Here is a 21,386-nt window from a genome sequence, read left to right on the forward strand (position 1 = left end):
GTCAAACTTTATTATTCACAATCAGAGGCTTACGTCTGCCAACAATACCCATGGCTGATTATCGCCCCTCAGAGATTGTTGATATTCTCCTTGTTCTCGGAGAATGTGAACTAAATTATCATGAAGCTTCGTGAGTTTACCGGAATCGTTACCGCGAAAGAGAACAACATCCGCATCATACTACAATCCGGGACCTCGAACTAAGAGCTCGCCAAGGCCGTTTAGGACGTCAAAGCACATCATGCATTTTCAAATTGCAAATTTGGAGCTTTATAACTCGAAAAGTACTCAATGAAGAAACATTTCATTATAGTGTTTTGGAAAGCTCTCGAGGTCAGCTAAAAGAATATGTAATAAAAAGTAGAGGATGCCATTAAAAAAAATTGAGGTGACCTTCATGTGACTTTCAAATAATTCTTCAAGGTCAAACCAATGGTACCGTCTATTGTCCTCTCGAAACCAAACAACTTTTGTCTGAAAAATTTTTCTCTCCCGGGCTTGGTTTTCGAAATATTCGACTGGGTCGATTAAAATGGCCCACTTTGTATATATATATATNTGATAGCTGGTTTAGTATAAGTCGTGATTTTTATTGTTTTTTCTTTATATTACAGAAATCTTCATTAACTTATTCTATTATTGATTTAATTATGCCATTTATTTCAATTATAATTAAGCAAAATCGATCACATCCACTAACCAATTTCTATGAAATCTTCTTCCTAGTCCTATTGCTTGTGGCCGGGCGTGGTGATTTCTGTCACATGCCTGTGGTGCGCACACTGATTATACACAGGCATATGGGACCTACAGTTTTTAACGCCGGTTCCGAACAGCAAGATTTTTAGAGAAATTCTCTTATCAAGGGTACTCCCGGTGGTTTGCCATTACCTTCCGAGAGGAGATACGAACGTAAATATTTTGGCTTTTACCGAGATTGAACCCAGGATTGTTAGTATAGTGAACCAGTACGCTGTCTGTTATGCCACGTAAGCGCTCTAATAATTCTATGAAATAATAATTTTCAAATTAAATGTTATTATGAAAAAGAATAGTTAAACTCGCAATTACTCGCAGGGGTTGATTTGACCTACGGTTATGTGAATTCTGCTGATTACTCTTGTTAAAAATAGATGTTTTTTTCGGATAGAACCTATTTGACCTTTGATACTAATGACTATGACTAACATATATGATTCTTAGGGTCAAGGTAACCTCAGGTCATGATCATCTAGTTTTATATAAAATTTTATGCTCTGTCGATTTCTTAAAGATGAGGTTTCTATTTAAAAAAAATCAAGTTGATAAATACTTTTTTCAAGAATTTTTCATCTAAAAATTAACTTGACCTTCAAATGACCCTTAGGGGTCAATTTGATCACGTAACATGACTGTTTACTTGAACATAAAATACCCGTTTTTTTCATTTCTGGAGTCAAAAATAGGGGTTTCCATTTTAAAACTCTGTGGTAACCGACACGTACAACGGTCGATTTGTAAGGCGGTGCGCGAGGCAAACCACACACACGGCGACAGTTCGAACCGCGCGCCAAACGGAGCTTTGTTGCCACGCCGCTACGCGGCGAGAGCTCTTCTCTGCTCAAAGCTAAAAACGCTTCCAAGAGGCATATACGGCCTTCATTACGGGGGGGGGGGGGGGGGAAACAAAAAAAANCTTTCGAGCGACAGCCTCTCTCGTATTGTGAATAACGTGAATAACGTGATATAGAGATAACCCGCTTCTCACGCTAAAAAGCATATACGCGCTGAATAGGCGCTAGTGCTGCAAAGCGCCGAAAACAATCGTACTGTAAAGTACGCTCCTGCTAGCGCTGCAAAAGCACCTAGAACAACCGTACTGTGTACGCCCCTAATAGCGCTGTAAAGCGCCTCAACAACCGTAGTGTAAAATACACCCCTGATCGCGCTGAAAAAACGCCGATAAAAGCAAATTGAGGAAACGGAAGGGTCAAAGGAGGAACACCTGGAGCTCTTCGGCCCCGACTTTCTGGAACCACTACGGCTTCACACCCTAATGCCGAGAAGTCTCTCACCGAGGCCGAGGTCACCATTACCATCGAGGGAATTAACACCCTCACCACTAGACTGGTTACCTGCCGAACCGGAACCCGCTAAGACGGACGTGGTGTTCCAGCCCTGGGTACTTCAGCCGCTGAAGCTAACTCCACCTCGGCGGATGAGACTCCTCTGTCACAGCTCGCTCAAGAAACTCTCGGGTCGGTCGACACTTGTCGCCAAAATATAAGGAAAAAGATCCTCGGCGACGACGAGAGGAACGCAGACCATACGGAGCATGGTACAACGGGACCAGCAGGACCGAAAGAACGGGACCACGGAGTACCTCATTCTAAATGCAGTCGCACGACGACGGCTGCGAAGACAAGCTCTACAAAAACTAAATAAAAATTATCACGACACGAACACACCAACACATGTAGCTCTGTAAATATAAATCATGTTTACCTGTAAAGAAAAACTTTAATCATTTATTCTACCTGGTTATATAAAACTAAACTAAAAGGTAATATGAAATTACCACTAAAAGTCTCCAAGATGGCATTGAAATGATTCTTAAATTTGACTCCTAGGTTAAGGTTAAAATTATCATGAAGTGCTCCCTACTTTGAACCCTACTACTTTTGTATTTAACATTTTTTTCTATATCCCATTCCTTCCAAGGTTTTTCAAGGGCCCGAGACTTTTTCCTCACCCCGTATAATTATTGCGAAAAAATTGCTTTTTCTCCGTTAATCTTGCTTTACAAATAAAACCTTTCATGCGTTTCGACAGGATGAAAATCTAACACCGGAAGAGAAAATATTAGAACAAATCGCGTTAGCAGAAACAGAGCAACGTTTAATAGCTAGGCGGAAATTCCTAGCGGAGAAATGCGCCGAGGAAGGACTCGATCGTCCTGGTAACGATTCGCTTCACAGGCCAAATGCCTGGGAGTTTCTTGTAAATAAAGAATATCACCTTATATGGTGCAATGTATTCAAAGCGGCTTCCACGTCGTGGATGTACAACTTTAATTTACTTGCGGGGTAAGTCCCATCGTTATTTACTTATTGGGTTTTTTTATCAGTGAAAATAAAAGTAATGAAAATAGAGTATAGAGAGAAAATAGAGAAAATAGAGCATGTGCGGTATATTTCGTTTCTGTTAAAAATTATGGAACATATTTATTAAAATGTAAGAGGATAAGAAAGAAGAAATAAAAGAAAAACGACACTACAGATAAAACTATTGACTAATTTTTCCTAAAATTTGCTAAACTTTTTATTTCTACCATTTACTAATATCATTACATATATGGAAAGAGAAATGTTGATTGAATTACTGAACTAGTTAGAGCTAGTTGCAAATAATCGAGTAGAAATAATTGCAATCGCATTAACATTTCAGATATAGTCCGCAATTCTTAAAAGCCTCAAAGGCTGTGCCGGTCTCATTGGCCAGACAGAGATATCCTAGGTATACAGCCGAGGAATTAGCTAAATTCCTGAACGACAGTATCAGTTTCCTCATAGTGCGGCATCCATTTGAAAGATTACTTAGTGCCTACCGGGACAAATTGGAACATAGTCTACCACACACGTTTCACAGCAATCTTGGCGCACACATAGTTTGGCATTACAGAGCAAGGGTAACATCATCATCCGACGATTTTTTAGAATAATGACTATTTCGATCTAAGCTAGAATAGAGTCATTTACCCGTGCGAAACTAAACTCTGTTTCAACATTTCAAAAAGATGGTAGTTCCGCTTGTCCTTTTGTCAAATAATATACTTTAATATGTAGCTTTTTAACAATATTTTTCTATTTTATGTAAAAGAGGAACGTCAACGAATGGAAGAATGTTGAGGAAATTTGTTTTCCTAGCTACATCTAATCTTTTAAAAATTATATTGATTTGATCATTTTAGCCATGAATACTTCAGAAAAAATTATTTTTTCTGAAGTATTCATTATGTATTGAACATGTTTTACTCCTGTCAACTAATCCAGGAATTTTATTTTTCAAATTGTAAGTATTGTAAACTTGACGAATATTTAAGAAAAAGAAATAAAAATGATTAGGAAATGGATATTTAAGAAAAAGAAATAAAAATGATTAGGAATGTAAAAATAATACATTGATTCTAATTTTTTGTCATAGGTTTAACTAAGATATGTAATATGACATGTGAAAAGCATATTGCGGGGATTAATGCAAAACTATGTAAAAAAGATTAAACTGTGTATCAAAAGTAAATTTTTCCATAAGTAGTATAAAAATATGTATCGTATTATAAATGCGTCTTGACCGTTTTCATGTTTTCTTATAAACATAAGTTTCTTCTTCCATTTTATGTTAGACCTTAAGCCTGTTTATTCCTCTTATGCATATTCCTATATTGCGCATGCTGATCATACACAAAACATATGGGACTTACAGTTTTATGCCGATTCCGAACGGTACATATTTTTGCGAGAGGTGTTTTGGGCTCTGGTGGCTTGGCTGACAGTGTAAAGGAGACACGAGCGTATACAAGTTTCTCAGGAATCGAACTCGGGACATCTAGAGTGGCAGACCAGTGCACTGTCTGTCACATCATGTTCGCACTCAAATCATAAGTTTACAGTACTTTACTGACATACAGTCTGTTCCACAAAAAAATATACGGCCTTAATGCAAAACAGTTGGCCGTAGCGCCATCTATTTTATGACGCTGGAAAGCTTGAAGTATACCTATTTGCACAGCATATGTTTTGTTGTCATTCCGACGTTACGGTTTAATTAGAGTGAAAATTTTCAAAATGAGTGCAAAGTATTTCAAACATTGCGTGACAACGTTTTTAGTTTTATATGCAAAAAGACCAAAATTAACGTATGCTCAGGCTTAAAAAAAATGTGGTTAGAAAGTTAAAGTTATTCGTTCAGAAGTGGGTGAAACAGTACAAAGAAGTAAGGAATGTTGACGACTTGCTAGGAAGAGGCTTAACCCGTGCGTCGAAAGAGGACAAAACGATCATACGTCTGTTTGAACGAAACCCTACGCTAACATTGCCCCAAGCTCGGGATCTTCGTGAAAAGGGTATAAATGTTGGAATAAACACCATAAGACGTCGTTTATATGAATCGAACGTAAAATATCGTTTCACAATTAAAAAGCCTCTTCTGACACAAAAACATGTCACAAGACTGGCATGGGCTCATGAAAATTTAAATAAAGATTAGGACAACATTATCTTCACGAATGAAGCTTCTTTTTGGGCATGATTACCTATTCGAAAAGCCTGGTCAGTTCCAAGTAATAAGATCATCCAGTGGACAGATAAGCATCTGTTTAAGATCCATGTTCGGGGATATTTTTGTAAGCGTAGTTTTGGTTGTCTCTATTTGTTTACTGATAACCTAAACGCTGAAAAAATGCGCCATTTATCAGAAATGTTTATTGACATCTGCTGAGAAATTTTATGGAAAACATAAAAACAATTAAGAATTTCAAGAAGATAACGACCCCAAACTTCGGAATCGCCTCTGCATAGAATGGAAAGCTAAAAATTGCATCATTACAATGAATTGGCCTGCATCGTCTCTAGATGCAAATCCAATTGAAAATGTATTGTTTTATAAAGCATTCGTATAAAGCACAAACTAAGAGAGAAATTTATCTTTATTCTTAAGCAATTGTCGACCAGAATCAGAAAGTTATGGCACTCTTTACCATTTGAATGTGCTCAAAAATTAGTCAAAAGTATGCTAAGAAAGTGTCAAGCTATAATGGACAATTGGAGGCGATTGGACCCATTATTAAATAATTGTGCAATATCTTTTTGTATCTACTTTAATATGCTAAAGTCCGTCCTTTTTTATTGGGAGTACAAATTAGTTCAGTCCGTTTTCAAAAGATGGCTCGGGCTGTTATTTCATAGTGACAGATGATTTCGATAGTTTCAGAAAGGTTGGACATCTGTCAATAATATTCAGTTTATGTCGCTTTGAGTTTCATACAAAACCCTTGTTTTTTACTGTGTTGAATATGTCAAATTTTGTGTTAACTAAGCAGTATTTGAGGGAGGTTTTAGTTTTCTGCTTTAATTGGAAGAAAAGTGCAGCTGAAGCGCATCGAATGCTTGTAGAAGTTTATGGTGACAATGCTCCAACTGATAAATCATGTAGGGAATGGTTTCGACGTTTCAAGAATGGTGATTTCAGCGTTGAAGACAAGCCTCGCTCTGCACAGCCAAAAAAAGCGTAATTCCGTTCGAAGACAAAGTGTTCAGGACTTTACTTAAGAATGCGATATTTGTTAAAGTATATTTCGCGTCGGTAACATGTGCCGAAAAGGAGTATTCAGGACCAACGAGTCGGGTAATGCGTAAGTGCTTTATCGGACACGTATTATGGAAAGTGATGACATTTCACGTTATTTGTATTGACTCTTGACGTTTGATATTACGCAATATGTATGTTCGCTCGTTAGAAGAGAGAAGAGAGGCTCGAGAGCCGTGCTAGAGAATGCATCGCTCTGTATAGTACTCTGACTCAGAAACTCCGTATTCTGCGTCGCGCCTCTGCTATCGCTTCAGGGTTGCGATAACTAGTGGGTCTACGATATCAATAAAGGTGTGTCAAACTCCGGAATTGTTGAGTCTTATTAATTTCAAGAATTCCACAAGCGGTTTGAGACCACGAGACGAGTCCACGGTAAGACTTCAAGCAGCGAGCATAAACGGCATCGAGCTACTAGCCATTGCCGCCACATAAGAATTGGAGACATTACTCGAAGAAGATCTGAGTCAAACGCAAGAGGAGCTTGCAGAATCATTGGGAATTACGCAACAAGCAGTTTCCGTACGATTGAAATCCATGGGAATGATTCACAAGCAAGGCAATTGGGTGCCAAATTATTCTTCTGCATGATAACGCTCGGCCTCATGTCGCAAAAGTCGTAAAAAATTATTTGGAAACGCTCAAGTGGGACATTTTACCGCACCCACCGTATTCGCCGGACATTGCTTCTTCTGATTACTGGTTGTTCCGACGGATGCAGCACGATTTGGCAGGTCACCGGATCACTTCTTTCGCAGAAATCGAAAATTGGCTCCTAACTTGGATCGCCTCAAAAGACGAGACATTTTTTCGAGATGGAATTCGAAAATTGCCTGAGAGGTGGGGAAAAGTAGTAGCCAGCGATGAACAATACTTTGTTTAATCTGTTCACTCATTTTGTTCTGAAATAAATGCATTTTTGACCACAAAAAACGGACCGAACTAATTTGTACTCCCAATAGGTTGTATATTCTCGACATGTTACCGTATACTTTCTTGTGGAACAGGCTGTAAGATTATAATACTTACTGATTAAACAACTACAGAATTCATTGATTATTTGATAAAATTAAGATATGATAAGTACATCCTTTAGCGGTAAAGCATTGCGTTAGTTAAGAAGAGATAATTTTTTTCTGGAATATACAAGGTTTAAACTATCAAACTAACATAATTTTCAAAACATTTGATGTAGGGAAACGGTTTTATTGATAGTCTTTTTTTCTGAAAAGCATACGTGTCAAATTAACATTCTGACTTCACAATGTGATAACTCCGATTAAAGTTTTAGTTTTCTTTTAAAATGTAAATGTGTAGAATTACTTTGACGTTTATAAAAAATTTCAACAATTAACAGTACTAAAATTGTAATTAAAATATAAATTAATTTTACACGTAACATCAAGATCGAATAGTTCTAAATAACTTGTCTAATTTTTTCCGAGAGTTTTTGATAAGTAAAAAAGTATCAAAGAACTTCGCCTATTTTAGATTATTTAAGTACATAGTCATGAATTATATAACCTATTTTATATAAGAGAATAAATATTAAAAATTAAGTAGATTTAGATTTTTAACCCTCATCGCAAGAGTAGTTCTCGTCTTTTAAAAAGTTGTTGAAACTTAAAAGTTTGCCTCGCGTTTAATTATGTAACTTTTGGTTATGATTTTTATTTAATAATTTCAGGAATTCGATATATTTATCAGGAACTCTGGTGCCCTAGTACTCGTGTCGAAAAGAATAAAAAAAAACTAGACAAAGTTTTTTAGATTATATGTTGGATATGAAGTTAATATCCGGTTTTTTAATTGTAACGTTAGTAGTATTAATATCTAGGATTCATTTTATATATAAGTATAAAGGTACTTCCATACTCTCTAAAAAGCAGCTGGAAGACTAACAAGAATTTTTGCTTTATTTACATACAAGGAAAGTTCAGTTCAAGTTAAATTCTTAAAAATCTGAAACTTTAGAAATGAAATATACCAGGTGTATGCATAAGTCTTTTCCGGTTTTTTGGTAAAAAAAAAACACGTAATTTTCAATGGAAATTAATTTTTTTTTAATTCAAAATATTGGCCATCGGCTTCTACACATTTCGCCCATCTTTCAGGTAATTTATGAATACCATGCCAGAAAAACTGCTTGTCTTTTGAGGCAAACCATTCGTCGAGCCATTTTCCAACTTCCTCGAAATTGCTGAAGTGCTGCTCTGCGAGCGCGTGCCCCATTGATGCGAAGAGGTGATAGTCAGATGGCGCCAGGTCTGGGGAGTACGGCGGGTGCGGAAGGATGTCCCATCCAAGCGATTTCAAGGTGTCTTTCACTGGTTTTGCTGTGTGAGACGGCGCATTGTCGTGTAACAAAATCACTTTGCCATGTCTTCTGGCCCATTCCGGTCGTCTTTCGATTAATGCGTGGTTTAAATTAATCATTTGTTGGCGATAGCGTTGTGTATTAACGGTTTCGCCGGGCTTCAAGAGTTCATAATACACAATACCGCTCTGGTCCCACCAGACACAGAGCATGGTCTTCTTGCCGAAGCGATTTGGCCTTGGTGTTGATGGACCGGCTTCGCCAGGTGAAAGCCACGATTTTTTCCGCTTCGGGTTTTCAAAATAAATCCATTTTTCGTCACCCGTCACAATTCGATACAAAAATGATTTCCTTTCGTGGCGTTGAAGCAGCATTTCACAAGTGACTTTGCGATTTTCCATTTGACGTTCATTCAAATTGTGTGGGACCCATTCACCGAGTTTATTGATCTTTCCCATTGTTCGTAAACGTCTGCTGATTATTTCTTGTGATACATGTAATGCTTCTGCTAATTGCCGTTGAGTTTGAGTTGGGTCATCATCCAATAACTCCTGCAATTGCTCGTCTTCGCATTTTTGTGGTCTACCAGAGCGCTCACTGTCTTTCACATTGAAATCACCATTTTTAAATTGTCGAAACCATGTCTCACATGTTCTAATCGATGGAGCGTGTTCACCATATGTTTCTACCAGCAAACGATGACTTTCAACAGCCTTTTTCTTTTGATTAAATAAGAAAAGCAATGCGTGCCGCAAATGTTCTTTTTCAGGCACAAAACTCGACATGATCACTGAACGATAAAACAAAGACGCTAGTTTTTGGCGGACTCAACTTGTGTGTGTTTGTAGTTTTAAATGTCAGACGAACAAAATGACGTATGTGTCAAATTAATACGCTGCGTACTTTTCGTTGGCGCCATCACTTAGTTGAACCGGAAAAAACTTATGCATACACTTGGTATGTACTTAATAACTTTATTTTTTTTTTTACTGAAGAACAGTTTTAACACTTTGTAATCCGCGATCCGTATGAAGTCGCGCTATCTATTTCAAGCAAGTTGAATCTATAACCCATATTGGCCCTACTTTTTCGGTCATAAATACATATCTATATAAAAAGATTTATTAAAATTACAGCAATTTGGCTTGTATTATCGTAAAGTTCATACTTTTCTCTTACCAATTAACGTAATAAATTTTAACTTCATTACTATTCGTTACAACTTCAACCGTATCGTCTATATTCGTAACTTTCTAATGTTTGACTGAGATTTTTTCATCACGTTTACCATTTTTATAACGTTACTAGCACGTTGTTAAACATGTTTTGCATTTATTCTTATCCACATATTTATTCTTAATCATATATGTATGTATATTTCATTAATATTAATGTCCTATCATCACGATATCATTATATTATTATATTGCTGGCGGACTGCAATGTCGAAATTTATGCAATGATACTCTATCGTCGGCAGGTCGCAGAGTGTTAAGAATGAAAAAAACAAAGAAAATAAGATATTTCACGTTTGTTAATATCAAGCTATATAAGAAATATTAAAAAAATATTAGTTACAAAAATTACTTGCATCTTGTTTTAAGAGATTATGATAAAACATCTTAAAAAATATTTTTTTTCTCGAGAAGTAAAATATTTTTAAAATATATTAGGTTGGGGAAAAAGAAATCCATTATGTTTACGTGAACTTCAAGACTTTATTTAACATGTTTCGGATTGTCCGATTTGGGTCAAATATGCACCGTTTTGTTTTATAATTTGTTGCCATTTTAAAGGAAGCTTCATAATGCCTCTCTCATAGAAGTCTTGGTCCCTATTGGCGAAAAACCCTAGTAATCGATTTTCATAATCTTCTCTTGATGCCAATTTCTTATCACTAAGGAAGTTTTGCAATGCAAGAAAAACACGGTAATCGCTTGGTACCGGACTATATGGTGGATGCATCAAAACTTCCCAACCAAGCTCCCGGAGTTTCTGGCGAGTCACTATAGACATGTGTGGCCTGGCATCGTCCTGATGGAACACCTCTCCTGTTGGCCAATTCTGGCCGTTTCTGGTCAATCGCTAGCTTCAAACAGTCCAGTTGTTGACAGTAAAGATCCGAATTTAGTGTTTGGCCATATGGAAGCAACTCATAATAAATGATTCCTTTCCAGTCCCACTAAATGAACAGCAAAACCTTCCTGGCCGTTAGTCCTAGTTTGGCCACCGTTTGAGCTGCTTCACCACGATCGTTTTCGCACAATGTTGTCGTATGTGACCCATTTCTCATTCCCAATCACCATTCACCATCCGTTTAAGAAATGGGTAGATTTCATTCCGTTTGGCCAAGGCTTCGCAGATGGAAATTCGATCTATCATGTTTCTTTGTGTTAAATGGTGTGGCACCCAAACATCGAGCTTCTTTTTGATTCCAGCTTTGTGCAAATAGTTTAAAACTGTTTTATGGTCGATCTTTAGCTCCTGGGCGATGCTACGACTGCTAACATGCTGGTCAATTTCGATTCTTTCTGTGATTTTATCGACATTTTCGACGACGGGCCTACCTGTGCGAGGTGCATCTTTAACATCAAAAATACCTAAACGGAATCGACGAAACCAAAATTGCACGTAATTGGCTGTTACAGTATCGGCACCATAAACACCATTCACAATTACAGCCGCCTGGCTTGCATTTTCGCCTTTATCAAAGAAAAACTGTAAAATGTACCGAATTTTCTCTTTGTTGACTTCCATTTTTAACACCCTGTAACTCACAACTGAATGGACCAAACAAAAAACAACAAAAGAATTTTTTTAGTGCGAAATGTCACCTTTCCAACGAGCATAAATCTGAAATTATTTAATCGATACTTTACGAGATATCGATCACTACAGCCATCTACCGAAAAAATAATGGATTTCTTTTTCCCCAACATAATATTATTTTTTTCATAAAGTATCCTTTATCATTCTTTAATTTAAAGTTTATTTTTTAACAAAATGTTTAGTATTTCACGTATGCATTTTTATCGTTATTGGATGAATTAAACAATTGCTATATCCACAATTAGTTTCAAGGGTAGTAACGCGTTAATAGTAATACCGTTACCGTTATAGTTACTTTTTTTTTCAGTAACAATTTGATAACAATATATGTTATATTTTTTTCATTAATAACGGTAACAGCAACGCAGATATATTTTTTGGGTAACAGTAACGAATATAATCTCACGTTACTTTTATCGTTATTTTGCATATGTACAATACATATATGAAACGAGCAAAAGTGAATCCTAAAAAAAGTTCTCAAAATTCGGTGAAAAAGTAATGAAAATTATAACGATTCACTACTTCTTGAGTAATAATAAAGGTAACGAATTATTTTTATCAATGAATAACAAGTAACGATAATGCGTCATTTTTTCAACAAATAATGAGTAACGGTAACTTTTCAAAATAATTTGGCGGTTTAAAGGCCAACATTATCCGCACTGTATTCGTATTAATAATTTGAACAAAATTATGTCGGTCTTAAACGTGAAATATTAAAGTTGATATCTCATTTTTTGTGTAATATAGGATCCGAAGACGAATACCAGACAAGGACCGAGATATCCAATCTTCGAGGAATTCGTACGATGGCTATTGTGCCAATGGAAAGCAGGAAATGATCTCGATATGCATTGGACACCTGTAGTTAATTTTTGCACACCCTGTCAAGTGCGATTTGATGTAATAGCGAAGTTCGAGACATTGCACGTGAGTGGTAAATAAGGCTGCGATTATCCGGATAAATCATTATTCGGATATTCGAATAGTGATGTCAATATCTATTCGTACTTCGGATACTTCCGAAATATTCGGATATTCCGGAGTATCCGAATACCAAATAACTTAGAAATTGTTCTATTCGTATTATTTGTGGCACGAAGTATCCGAATATCCGGATAATATCTATGAAATAAATTTTATTCGTAGTCGAAGATTATACTCGAGTATCCGGATATTCGAATAACGATGTGATTTGGACTTGAGTCACAGTCCTAATGGTCAAATTTTCGATTGCCGGCATTAAGAACGATGCACTAAATAAACCAATGATTCACGATTTTGTGCTTATATTTTAAAAGACATTAGTTTACGAAATATTAAAAACATAAAATTAATCTTATTTAAACGCTTTTCAAAAATTGTTTCAAAATTGCTTTTTATTGAAGGATGACCAAGACTATGTGATAAAACAAGCGCACGTAGGACACGTCATCAAACCTGAATGGAAAAACCCAACTAGAGGAGTCCAGACGAAAGATGTTATAAAAAATTATTTTACGCAATTATCTAAGACACAGATAAATGATCTTTACGAGATGTTCAGGTATGTATGCTACAAAATGAATAGTTGTATAAGGATGAGTCAAATGAAAACCTTAAATATTTTCATTCATTTAATTCAATTTATTGAATTAAAGTGGTAGTCAAATAGGCGATAGAAGAAAAGATTTTCAAGCTCAATGAAGTGCAAGAAGTACAATAAGTGAGTAGCTGCACATTAGCGTTCCGAAGGTTCGAAAAAACCAGAAGAATTGGGGAAAAACCTGATTTTTTACCGTTTCTTTCTAAGCCTTGAAAAAATAAGAAAAATATGAAAATCTTAGTGTTATCATGCCAATGTTGAGAATAAGGAAGAATAAGCAGAGGCCTGCACTTTTCCTTTTCCGACTTATTGTAAGGATATCAAAATATTTCTTATTATCTATCTTAATCACAAGAAAATAATAGAAGAGACTGAGACTAATTGATACACGGGGCAGGTAGATACATTTAACACAGCTCTAAAATGACAAACGATAAGGCCACATTGAAAATATAGTATTATCGCAAAGACATTACTGTTATATTTCAATAATCATTTGTAAGTTGCAAAATGTATTTTTTAAAACATATAATGCATTAAGTTTTATATAATACAAAGTAAAAAAATCAGTGGTAGATTATATATTATAATTCTAAATCTTGTCATTATATAATAATTTGGGTTGTTTTTTTAGAAACTTTATTTTAAAACTAATAACATCCAGTTATGTTAATGCTGGAAACATTTTTTTAAAGAAATGGCTAAAATGTCAAAATATAGTAAGCCGGGGTTAGTTGAGACGAGAGCATGTTGAGCAGCTATCATCTTGGTTACAAATAAGAAAGTTGAATTTGTAAAACTTCAACCGAATACAATAAGCAGTCTTTATTATAATCGGACTTACGACAAAAGTAAAAAATAAAATGATCAGCCCTGCAAAAATCAGATTTCTTCCTAAATATATCTATTTGTAATATCCAAATGTTTTCTGTTATAATTATTTAAAAAAATTATTTTATACAAACATTTTTTCATTTTTTTAAATTTAATGTATTATTAGTATTAGGTCTATAACTTGAAACCCGCCATCTAGGGATAAATAGTTGTAGCTTTGACAATCGTCAACTGTAATGGCTGAACAAGGTATCATTTTTAATTTTGACATCTGTCAATAATATTCAGTATATAAAAGTTTGTGTTTGTGACAACAACATAACATTTTACTGCGAAGAAAATATCTGAATTTCAACCAAATAAGCATCATTTGCGCGAAGCTTTGCTTTTCTGTTTCAATTTGAAGAAAACTGCTACTAAATGAAATTGAATCTCATCGAATGTTGAAGCTTATAGAAAACTTATTCTATCGGAAACAACTTACAAGGAATGGTTTCGACGATTCAAACTTGGTGATTTTGACACGAATGATAAAGAACGTCCAGGCCAGCAAAAAAATTCGAAAATACAGAACTGCAAGCATTGATAGATGAAGATCCATGTCAAACATAAAATCAACTTGCAAAAACTTTTAATGTTACTCAAGCAGCCATTTCTAAGCGTTTAAAAGCCATGGGTAAGGTATACAAAGAAGGAAAATGGGTACTATATAAACTGAAAGAAAGGGGCATCGAAAGGCGTAAAACCATCTCCGAAATGCTGCTTGCCAAGCAAAAAGAAAGGGGTTTTTGCATCGAATTTGTGAATTGTGACTGGCAATGAAAAGTGGATCTATTTCGATAACCCTAAACGCCAAAAAGCCATTTGCGACTCAGGTCAACCATTAACATCGACGCTAAAACGCAATATTTATGGGAAGAAGGCCATGCTCTGTATTTGATAGAACCAGAAGGGTGTGGTATATTATGAGATACTAAAACCTGGTTAAACAGTCACAGGGGATCTCTACCAACAACAAGTAATCCGTTTGAGCCAAGCATTGCGCGAAAAACGACCAGAATATGAGACAAGACAACATAAAGTAATCTTGCTGCATGACAACGCTCGACCTCACGTCACTAAAACTGTCAAGGAAACATTGGAAGCACTTCGCTGGGAAGTGCTATCCCATGCGGCTTATTCACTAGACTGTGCCCTTTCCGACTACCACTTGTTTCGGTCGAAGGTACACACACTTGTTGAGGAACATTTCAACTCTTATGAAAGCGTCGGAGCGCGAGCGTGATATGGTAGATAGCGCACTAGTCTGCTAGACATGCTAGAGGTCCCGGGTTCGCTCCCCGGCATAAACCAGAAAATTTTCACACGTTCGTAGCTCCTCTTCGGTGGCCCGGCAAACCACCAAAGAGTAATCTCTTGCCAAGAAAAACTTCTCTCCAACTTTGCCGTTCGGAACCGGCGTTAAACTGTAGGTCCCATATGCATGTATACGATCTGTGTGCGCACCATGCTAGCTTCCGTAGGGCTAATAACCCACGTAGAGCGAAAAGCATCTATTCAGAGACAAATGAAAAATACCCCGACGCTTAGCGGCACAAAGGGAAGAAGAAGAAGTAGAAGATGAAAGCGTCGAAAGAGCTCTGATTGGATAGCCTTTAAAGATGATGTCTAATTAAGTTAGCCTCACCACCATCGAAAGTAAAGTTAAATTCCTCATGAAAATTAAGTGCTAATTAGATGCTAATTTAGTGCTACAAACAAAAATTTGGTGCTCCAGTGATTTGGCGGGAAATAAAAGAAAAACATTGAGGAGGGGGCGACTAACTTAAAGATAACCTATTCCCTCAAATTAAAAAAACATATAAACAAAAAGAAAATCGAAAAAACAAGTATGCTAAAATTAAGTACTAACTAGGTTATCATGAGAGCACCTAATTTTTTCGCAGAGTTATACTTGAACGATACTTTAACGGGTTAGTAATTTTTATTGCAAAATTCTGTAAAATGGAACGAGCACCAAATTCAGCGATTATATTTCTAGGTACTCCAAGAATATAAAAAGAAATATCATAAAAACCAAACCGTTTATTAGTAAAAAAATTAAAAAAAGGATTGAGCCATTATGATCTAAGTACAAGACAACTTAAAAAATTAAGTGTACGCTCGATGTTGGTGTCAAATTGTTCGTTTTTTTATATATATTCGAGATATTTAATCGTTTTTTTATATATATTCAAGATATTTAATTTGGTGCTCATTCGATTTTGCAGAATTTTGCAATAGAAGTTATTAAGCCTTTCCTTCGTTGTTCAAGTATAACTCTGCGAAAAAATTAGATGCACTCATGACTTTGATGTAAAATTACTCGTCTTTTTATATACTATCCAGAAATATAATCGCTGAATTTGGTGCTCGTTCCATTTTACAGAATTTTGCAATAAAAATTACTAACCCGTTAAAGTATCGTTCAAGTATAACTCTGCGAAAAAATTAGGTGCTCTCATGATAACCGATTTGGTTTTTATGATATTTCTTTTTATATTCTTGGGGCACCTAATTAGCACTTAATTTTATCCTACTTTTTTTTCGATTTTCTTTTTGTTTATGTTTTTTTAAGTTTGGGGGAGGACTAAGTTATCGTTAAGCTAGCCCCCTCTCCCCGTATTTTTTTTATTTCTCGCCAAACCGTTGGAGAATCAAATTTTTGTTTGTAGCACTAAATTAGCGCCTAATTAACACTTCATTTTCATGAAGAATTTAACTTTATTTTCCATGATAGGGGGGGGGGGAGGCTAACTTAACCCGTTGCGGTCCGCGCTGTATTCGCAATTTCGTCCCAGCCGGCCCTTCACAGCTTTCGCCAATTGCTCATCCGCTTGGTATCGTTTACTTTGGGAAACATTTATGATGCTATACCGCAGCTCTTATCTTATCTCTTTTAGCGTATGATGAAGACTCTGTCAACGTCGACTCTGTCGCGTCATAGGACGCGTTGGAACGAAACGCGGTGTCGAGTGTCGCTCATCATAGGACTGCTGGAACGAAACGCTGTGTCGAGTGACGCTCGACATAAGACCGCAACGGGTTAATAGACATCTAAAGATGAATCGTTCTTTTGCCGTAGGATCCGTTTATTGCCAGAAAGATAGGAAAAAGTCATATCGTCGGTGAAGAATGTTAACCTGCTAACTCCATTTTTAGGCCAAAAATGTATTTGGTACTGTTAGAATTATAAAAACAAAACTGATTCTAATAAAAAAACAGCTATCCAATGTTCATTAAAAAATGTTTATTTATGGCGTCAATAATACCTGCTATCTCCTCTTGAATGAAAGTGCGCCCGAAGAACTGCTAACTCCGTAAGCTGATGCAATAATGCGTAATGTTGGTAGAGTTAGTATTCTGTTATCTGCAAGTGTGCATATTAGTTCATCGTTTCCTTGTTTAACATTTTTTTCTTTTGCATAAAGGTATGTATTTATTAAACGTAATTTTAACTTTAATTAACTATGAAATGAGAACCTAATGCATGTTTTTTTAATTTGTCAAAATCTTGTAAAAGTTTCATCTACTTTTACTCAAAAAACACAGATAATTTTTTGTTTTTGATAAGTTTTATATAATGATAATTAAAATACTACAATAATAAATATAATAAAAATAATTCTGTTGTAAATTTAACGTAGTAGATAAATTGCACGCAGTAGTTTGAGCTTCGATAACCGATTTACATGATAAATCACAACTGTAATCATTGTATACTTTACAGATGTCCCGTGGAAGAAAGTTAGTTGGTCTTGCTCTAAAAATCGGAAATACTAAATCACATTTCTCTAAACTTAATGATCAAGAGTCAAATAATTATACAACACTTGAAGGTGTTGAATTTATCTATGAGATGCCTGACGAAGTGCCTTTAACAGAAATACTTAGTTTTGACCAGTTTACAGTTAATCAGGGTCAAAATCATGAAGAAGTAATGCTGAATGACGAATGTTTTGAGTTGGTCGAAAATATAGAGCATCCAGTTGCTCACATTCAGAATTCTTTGGCAGATGAAAGCATGAACACTGTGAAGAATTTCTTGGTACCGCATTCAGATACTAGCTCTGACTCAGTCTTCGTTACCACAAAAAAGAAAAACTCGGAATCGGAAATCTCAAATAAACAAAACAAATTGGTATACCGAACAGAATAGGAAGAGAAGAGAAAAGGCCAGTCCTGCTTTGGACGTACAAAAAAAGACGGAAAATGGAGTTATGCTAAACCTAAAGCAAACAGAAAAATGAAAGAAAGATATCACTGTGTAAATAAAAAAGGTTTAATGAAATGTGCCACTATATCCGAAGAAGAGAAAAAAAATATTTTTGAACAATTTTGGAAGAAGTTTGACTGGGGAGAAAGAAAATGTATATCAACGATGTAGTTACCTGCATACCAACAAAACAAAGCCGGGATAGGAAAGACGCAGACAAGTCAAGAAGATCTCAATCTCTACTCTATCATTTAAAAATTTGTAATGAAAATAGAAGAGTATGCAAATCCATGTTTATTAATACACTATGTATAGGTAGATGGACAATCCTTCACTAGAAGAATAGTTTGAAAAATGATGTTGCTCCGGTTCAGTTAAGAAGTGTAAGAAACTATAGTGTAAAGCCCTTTAAAGAAAAAAAAACAGCAATTACTTAGTTTTTTAGATTCGTTACCAGTTATGGATTCTCATTACTGTAGAGCTTCCTCTTCTAAAAAGTATATTTTGCCCGAATGGTCTTCTAAAAGGGAACTTTATCATTTTTACGCTGATGATCGGTGTAAATCATACAATGCCGAGCCATTATCAAGAACCGTTTTCAGTGAGGCTATGGATTCACAAAATATTTCATTCTTCCGTCCAAAAAAAGATGAATGTGAAAGATGTTCTAGCTATAAAGTGGGCACTGTATTAGAAGGAGAATATCAGCTGCATATCGTAAAAAAATTAGAAGCGAGAAAAAAAAAGGAAAAAGGCAAGTCAACAGAATCTTACTTTTTCATTGTAGATCTTTAGGCAGTTTTAATGGCTCCAAAACCTAATATTAGCACTTTGTATTACAAAACTAAATTGCAAGTTTACAATTTATGTTTTTTAATTTGACAAGGACGGGTTTTGCTTTTTATGGAACGAAACGGAAGGCTCCTTGAATTCTGAAAAATTCGCTACCATATGGATACATTTTTTAGAAGAAAAATTATTAACGGTTATGAAAAATGACTAGAAGGATAAAAAAATTATCATATACAGCGACGGGTGCGTTTATCAAAACCGAAATGCTATTATGTCTAATGCGTTGCTAAACTTAGCCGTCATTCGGAACATTACAATTGAACAGAAATTCCTCGAAGTAGGACACACACAAATGGAAGCCGACAGCATGCATTCAGCTATAGAACGAGCTTTAAGAAATAAGATTATAAAGGTTCCAGCAGATTATTTCAATATTTGCAAAACTGCTCGAAAAAAGCCTTCTGAATACAATGTTTCGTATCTGGATCACAGATTCTTCAAAAATTTTTCTGATGTCATGAGTTATAGCAGTATAAGGCCCGGAAAAAAAAGGCGACTCAAAAGTAGCGGACCTCCGAGCATTAAAGTATACACCAAAAGGAGACATTTTTTATAAATTAAGGTTTACTGAAGATTGGTCTTTTTTACCGCAAAGAAAAGGCAACGTAGAACACAAAGAATTTGAAAAATTGAAACAATTGCATTCAAATAGGCTTTCCATTACTGCACGTAAATTTGAAGATTTACAATCAATCGAAAAGACATTGCCAGAAGATTATCGTATTTTTATGATAATTTACATCATGGATGATTTCTTCTTTTTTTTATCATATTTATTTATTTATTTACTACTTATTGTTTCTTAAATAAAATGGATTTTATACTAAAACTAGTCTTTTTTCTTCACGATCTGCATCTTGTAAAACCTGCTAACTACAAAACCGCATCATTAAAAAAAAAAATAAAAACTCCTAACTCCTTTTTTCCTTAATAAAATCTCATAAAGTTAGAGCATTTAATAAATTCATATTTTTTTAGTTAAGAATAACCAAAAACTAAAAGATGATGGTCAATTTTATTTTGCGAAGTGTGTATAAAATGATTTATTCATGTTTTTGACGCTCCTGTAAAGTTTTGTGAAACGGAGATAGCAGGTTAACACCCTTCACTGACGATATCTAACGATGGCCAATACTTTGATTGATGTATTATTTTTGCTTCTTAAATAAAGGCTTAATTTTTGCAAAAAAGGCGGATTTCAAGTTATAGACCTAATAATGTAGAGAGTTATCTCTGCCACAATTTATCTCGATAACTGTACCAATCTATCTCACATGTGGAGATAGTTATTATAAGTGTCGTCGTCTAATATTTCTTATTGGTGTAGGAAAATCAATATCGTTGAATTAGAAAGTATTTTTTATGTAGTATAAACATATGTCTATTGAAAAATTTTTTTGCTGTGTATTCTATTTAAAGTAAAAAAATGTTAACAAATAATATACCAATCAGCCTCCGTCTTCCCTATGTACCGGGTGATTAATTTTAATTTTAAGTTTTAATTTTAATCAGACAAATATTTCAAAAAATATATAGGATATGGGAAAGTATTTCAGATAAAATTTATAGGAATTGGAGAAGGGCATTTTTTATATATTGGGAGTGTGAATAAGTTCTCGCCGTTTCACCATCAGATGGCGGTATACAAATTTTCTGTGTATAATTCAAGATGATGACGCATCTATATTGAAGTTCTATAACCTATGTTGAAAATCAGTGCGTGTCTTTCCATTAACTTATAAAGAACATTTTCTTTTTGTAGCGTAAAACATGTCAAATTTCGTGCCAAATAAACCGTTTTTGCGGGGAATTTTACTGCACTATTTTATTCAGAAGAAATCTGCAGCTGAAGCATACAGAAATTTTGTAGAAACCTATGATCATGCTCTGTCGGAAAGAACATGCAGAGATTTGTTTAACCGATTTAAAAATGGTGATTTTGATGTTCAAAATGGAGAACGCAGTGGTGCACCAAAAAAGTTTCAAGACGAAGAATTGGAAACATTACTTGCTGAAGATCCATGTCAGACGCAATCCGATGTTGCAAAATCATTAGGAGTTGATCGAACAACAGTTTCGAAACGTCTGACAGCATTAGGAATGATACAAAAGGAAGGATCTTGGGTGCCGTACGAACTGAAGCCGAGAGACGTCGAACGGCATCTTGTCACGTGTGAACAGCTGCTTCAACGACAAAAAAGGAAAGGTTTCATACATCGTATTGTGACTGGTGATGAAAAGTGGATATACTACAGTAATCCCAAGCGTAAAAAATCGTGGGTTAAGCCCGGCGAAGCAGTAGCATCAACGCCAAAGCGGAATATCCACGGTTCCAAGCTCATGCTGTGCATTTGGTGGGATCAGCTGGG

General features: G+C 35.5%; 1 protein-coding gene across 4 annotated transcripts in view; it reads left to right on the forward strand.

Annotated features, from left to right (window-relative positions):
• LOC106740586 (carbohydrate sulfotransferase 11) overlaps positions 1-21,386 on the forward strand; it is a 66,347-nt gene that overhangs the window by 38,580 nt on the left and 6,381 nt on the right. For 3 of the 4 annotated variants that reach the window (XR_001374092.1, XM_014611775.1, XM_014611777.1), the window contains exons 2-5: positions 2,812-3,065; positions 3,427-3,667; positions 12,242-12,421; positions 12,880-13,037. Coding sequence is in view for 3 of the 4 variants with exons in the window: in XM_014611775.1 (XP_014467261.1) it covers positions 2,812-3,065; positions 3,427-3,667; positions 12,242-12,421; positions 12,880-13,037 (833 nt within the window). In the remaining variant the exon portion in view is untranslated. Of the gene's footprint in view, positions 1-2,811; positions 3,066-3,426; positions 3,668-12,241; positions 12,422-12,879; positions 13,038-13,131; positions 13,558-21,386 lie in introns of those variants that run through there. The other variant, XM_014611776.1, reaches the window with a different exon arrangement.

Source organism: Dinoponera quadriceps, unplaced genomic scaffold (genome assembly GCF_001313825.1).
Source record: "Dinoponera quadriceps isolate SergipeBrazil2010 unplaced genomic scaffold, ASM131382v1 scaffold519, whole genome shotgun sequence".
NCBI classification, from domain to species: Eukaryota; Metazoa; Arthropoda; class Insecta; order Hymenoptera; family Formicidae; genus Dinoponera; species Dinoponera quadriceps.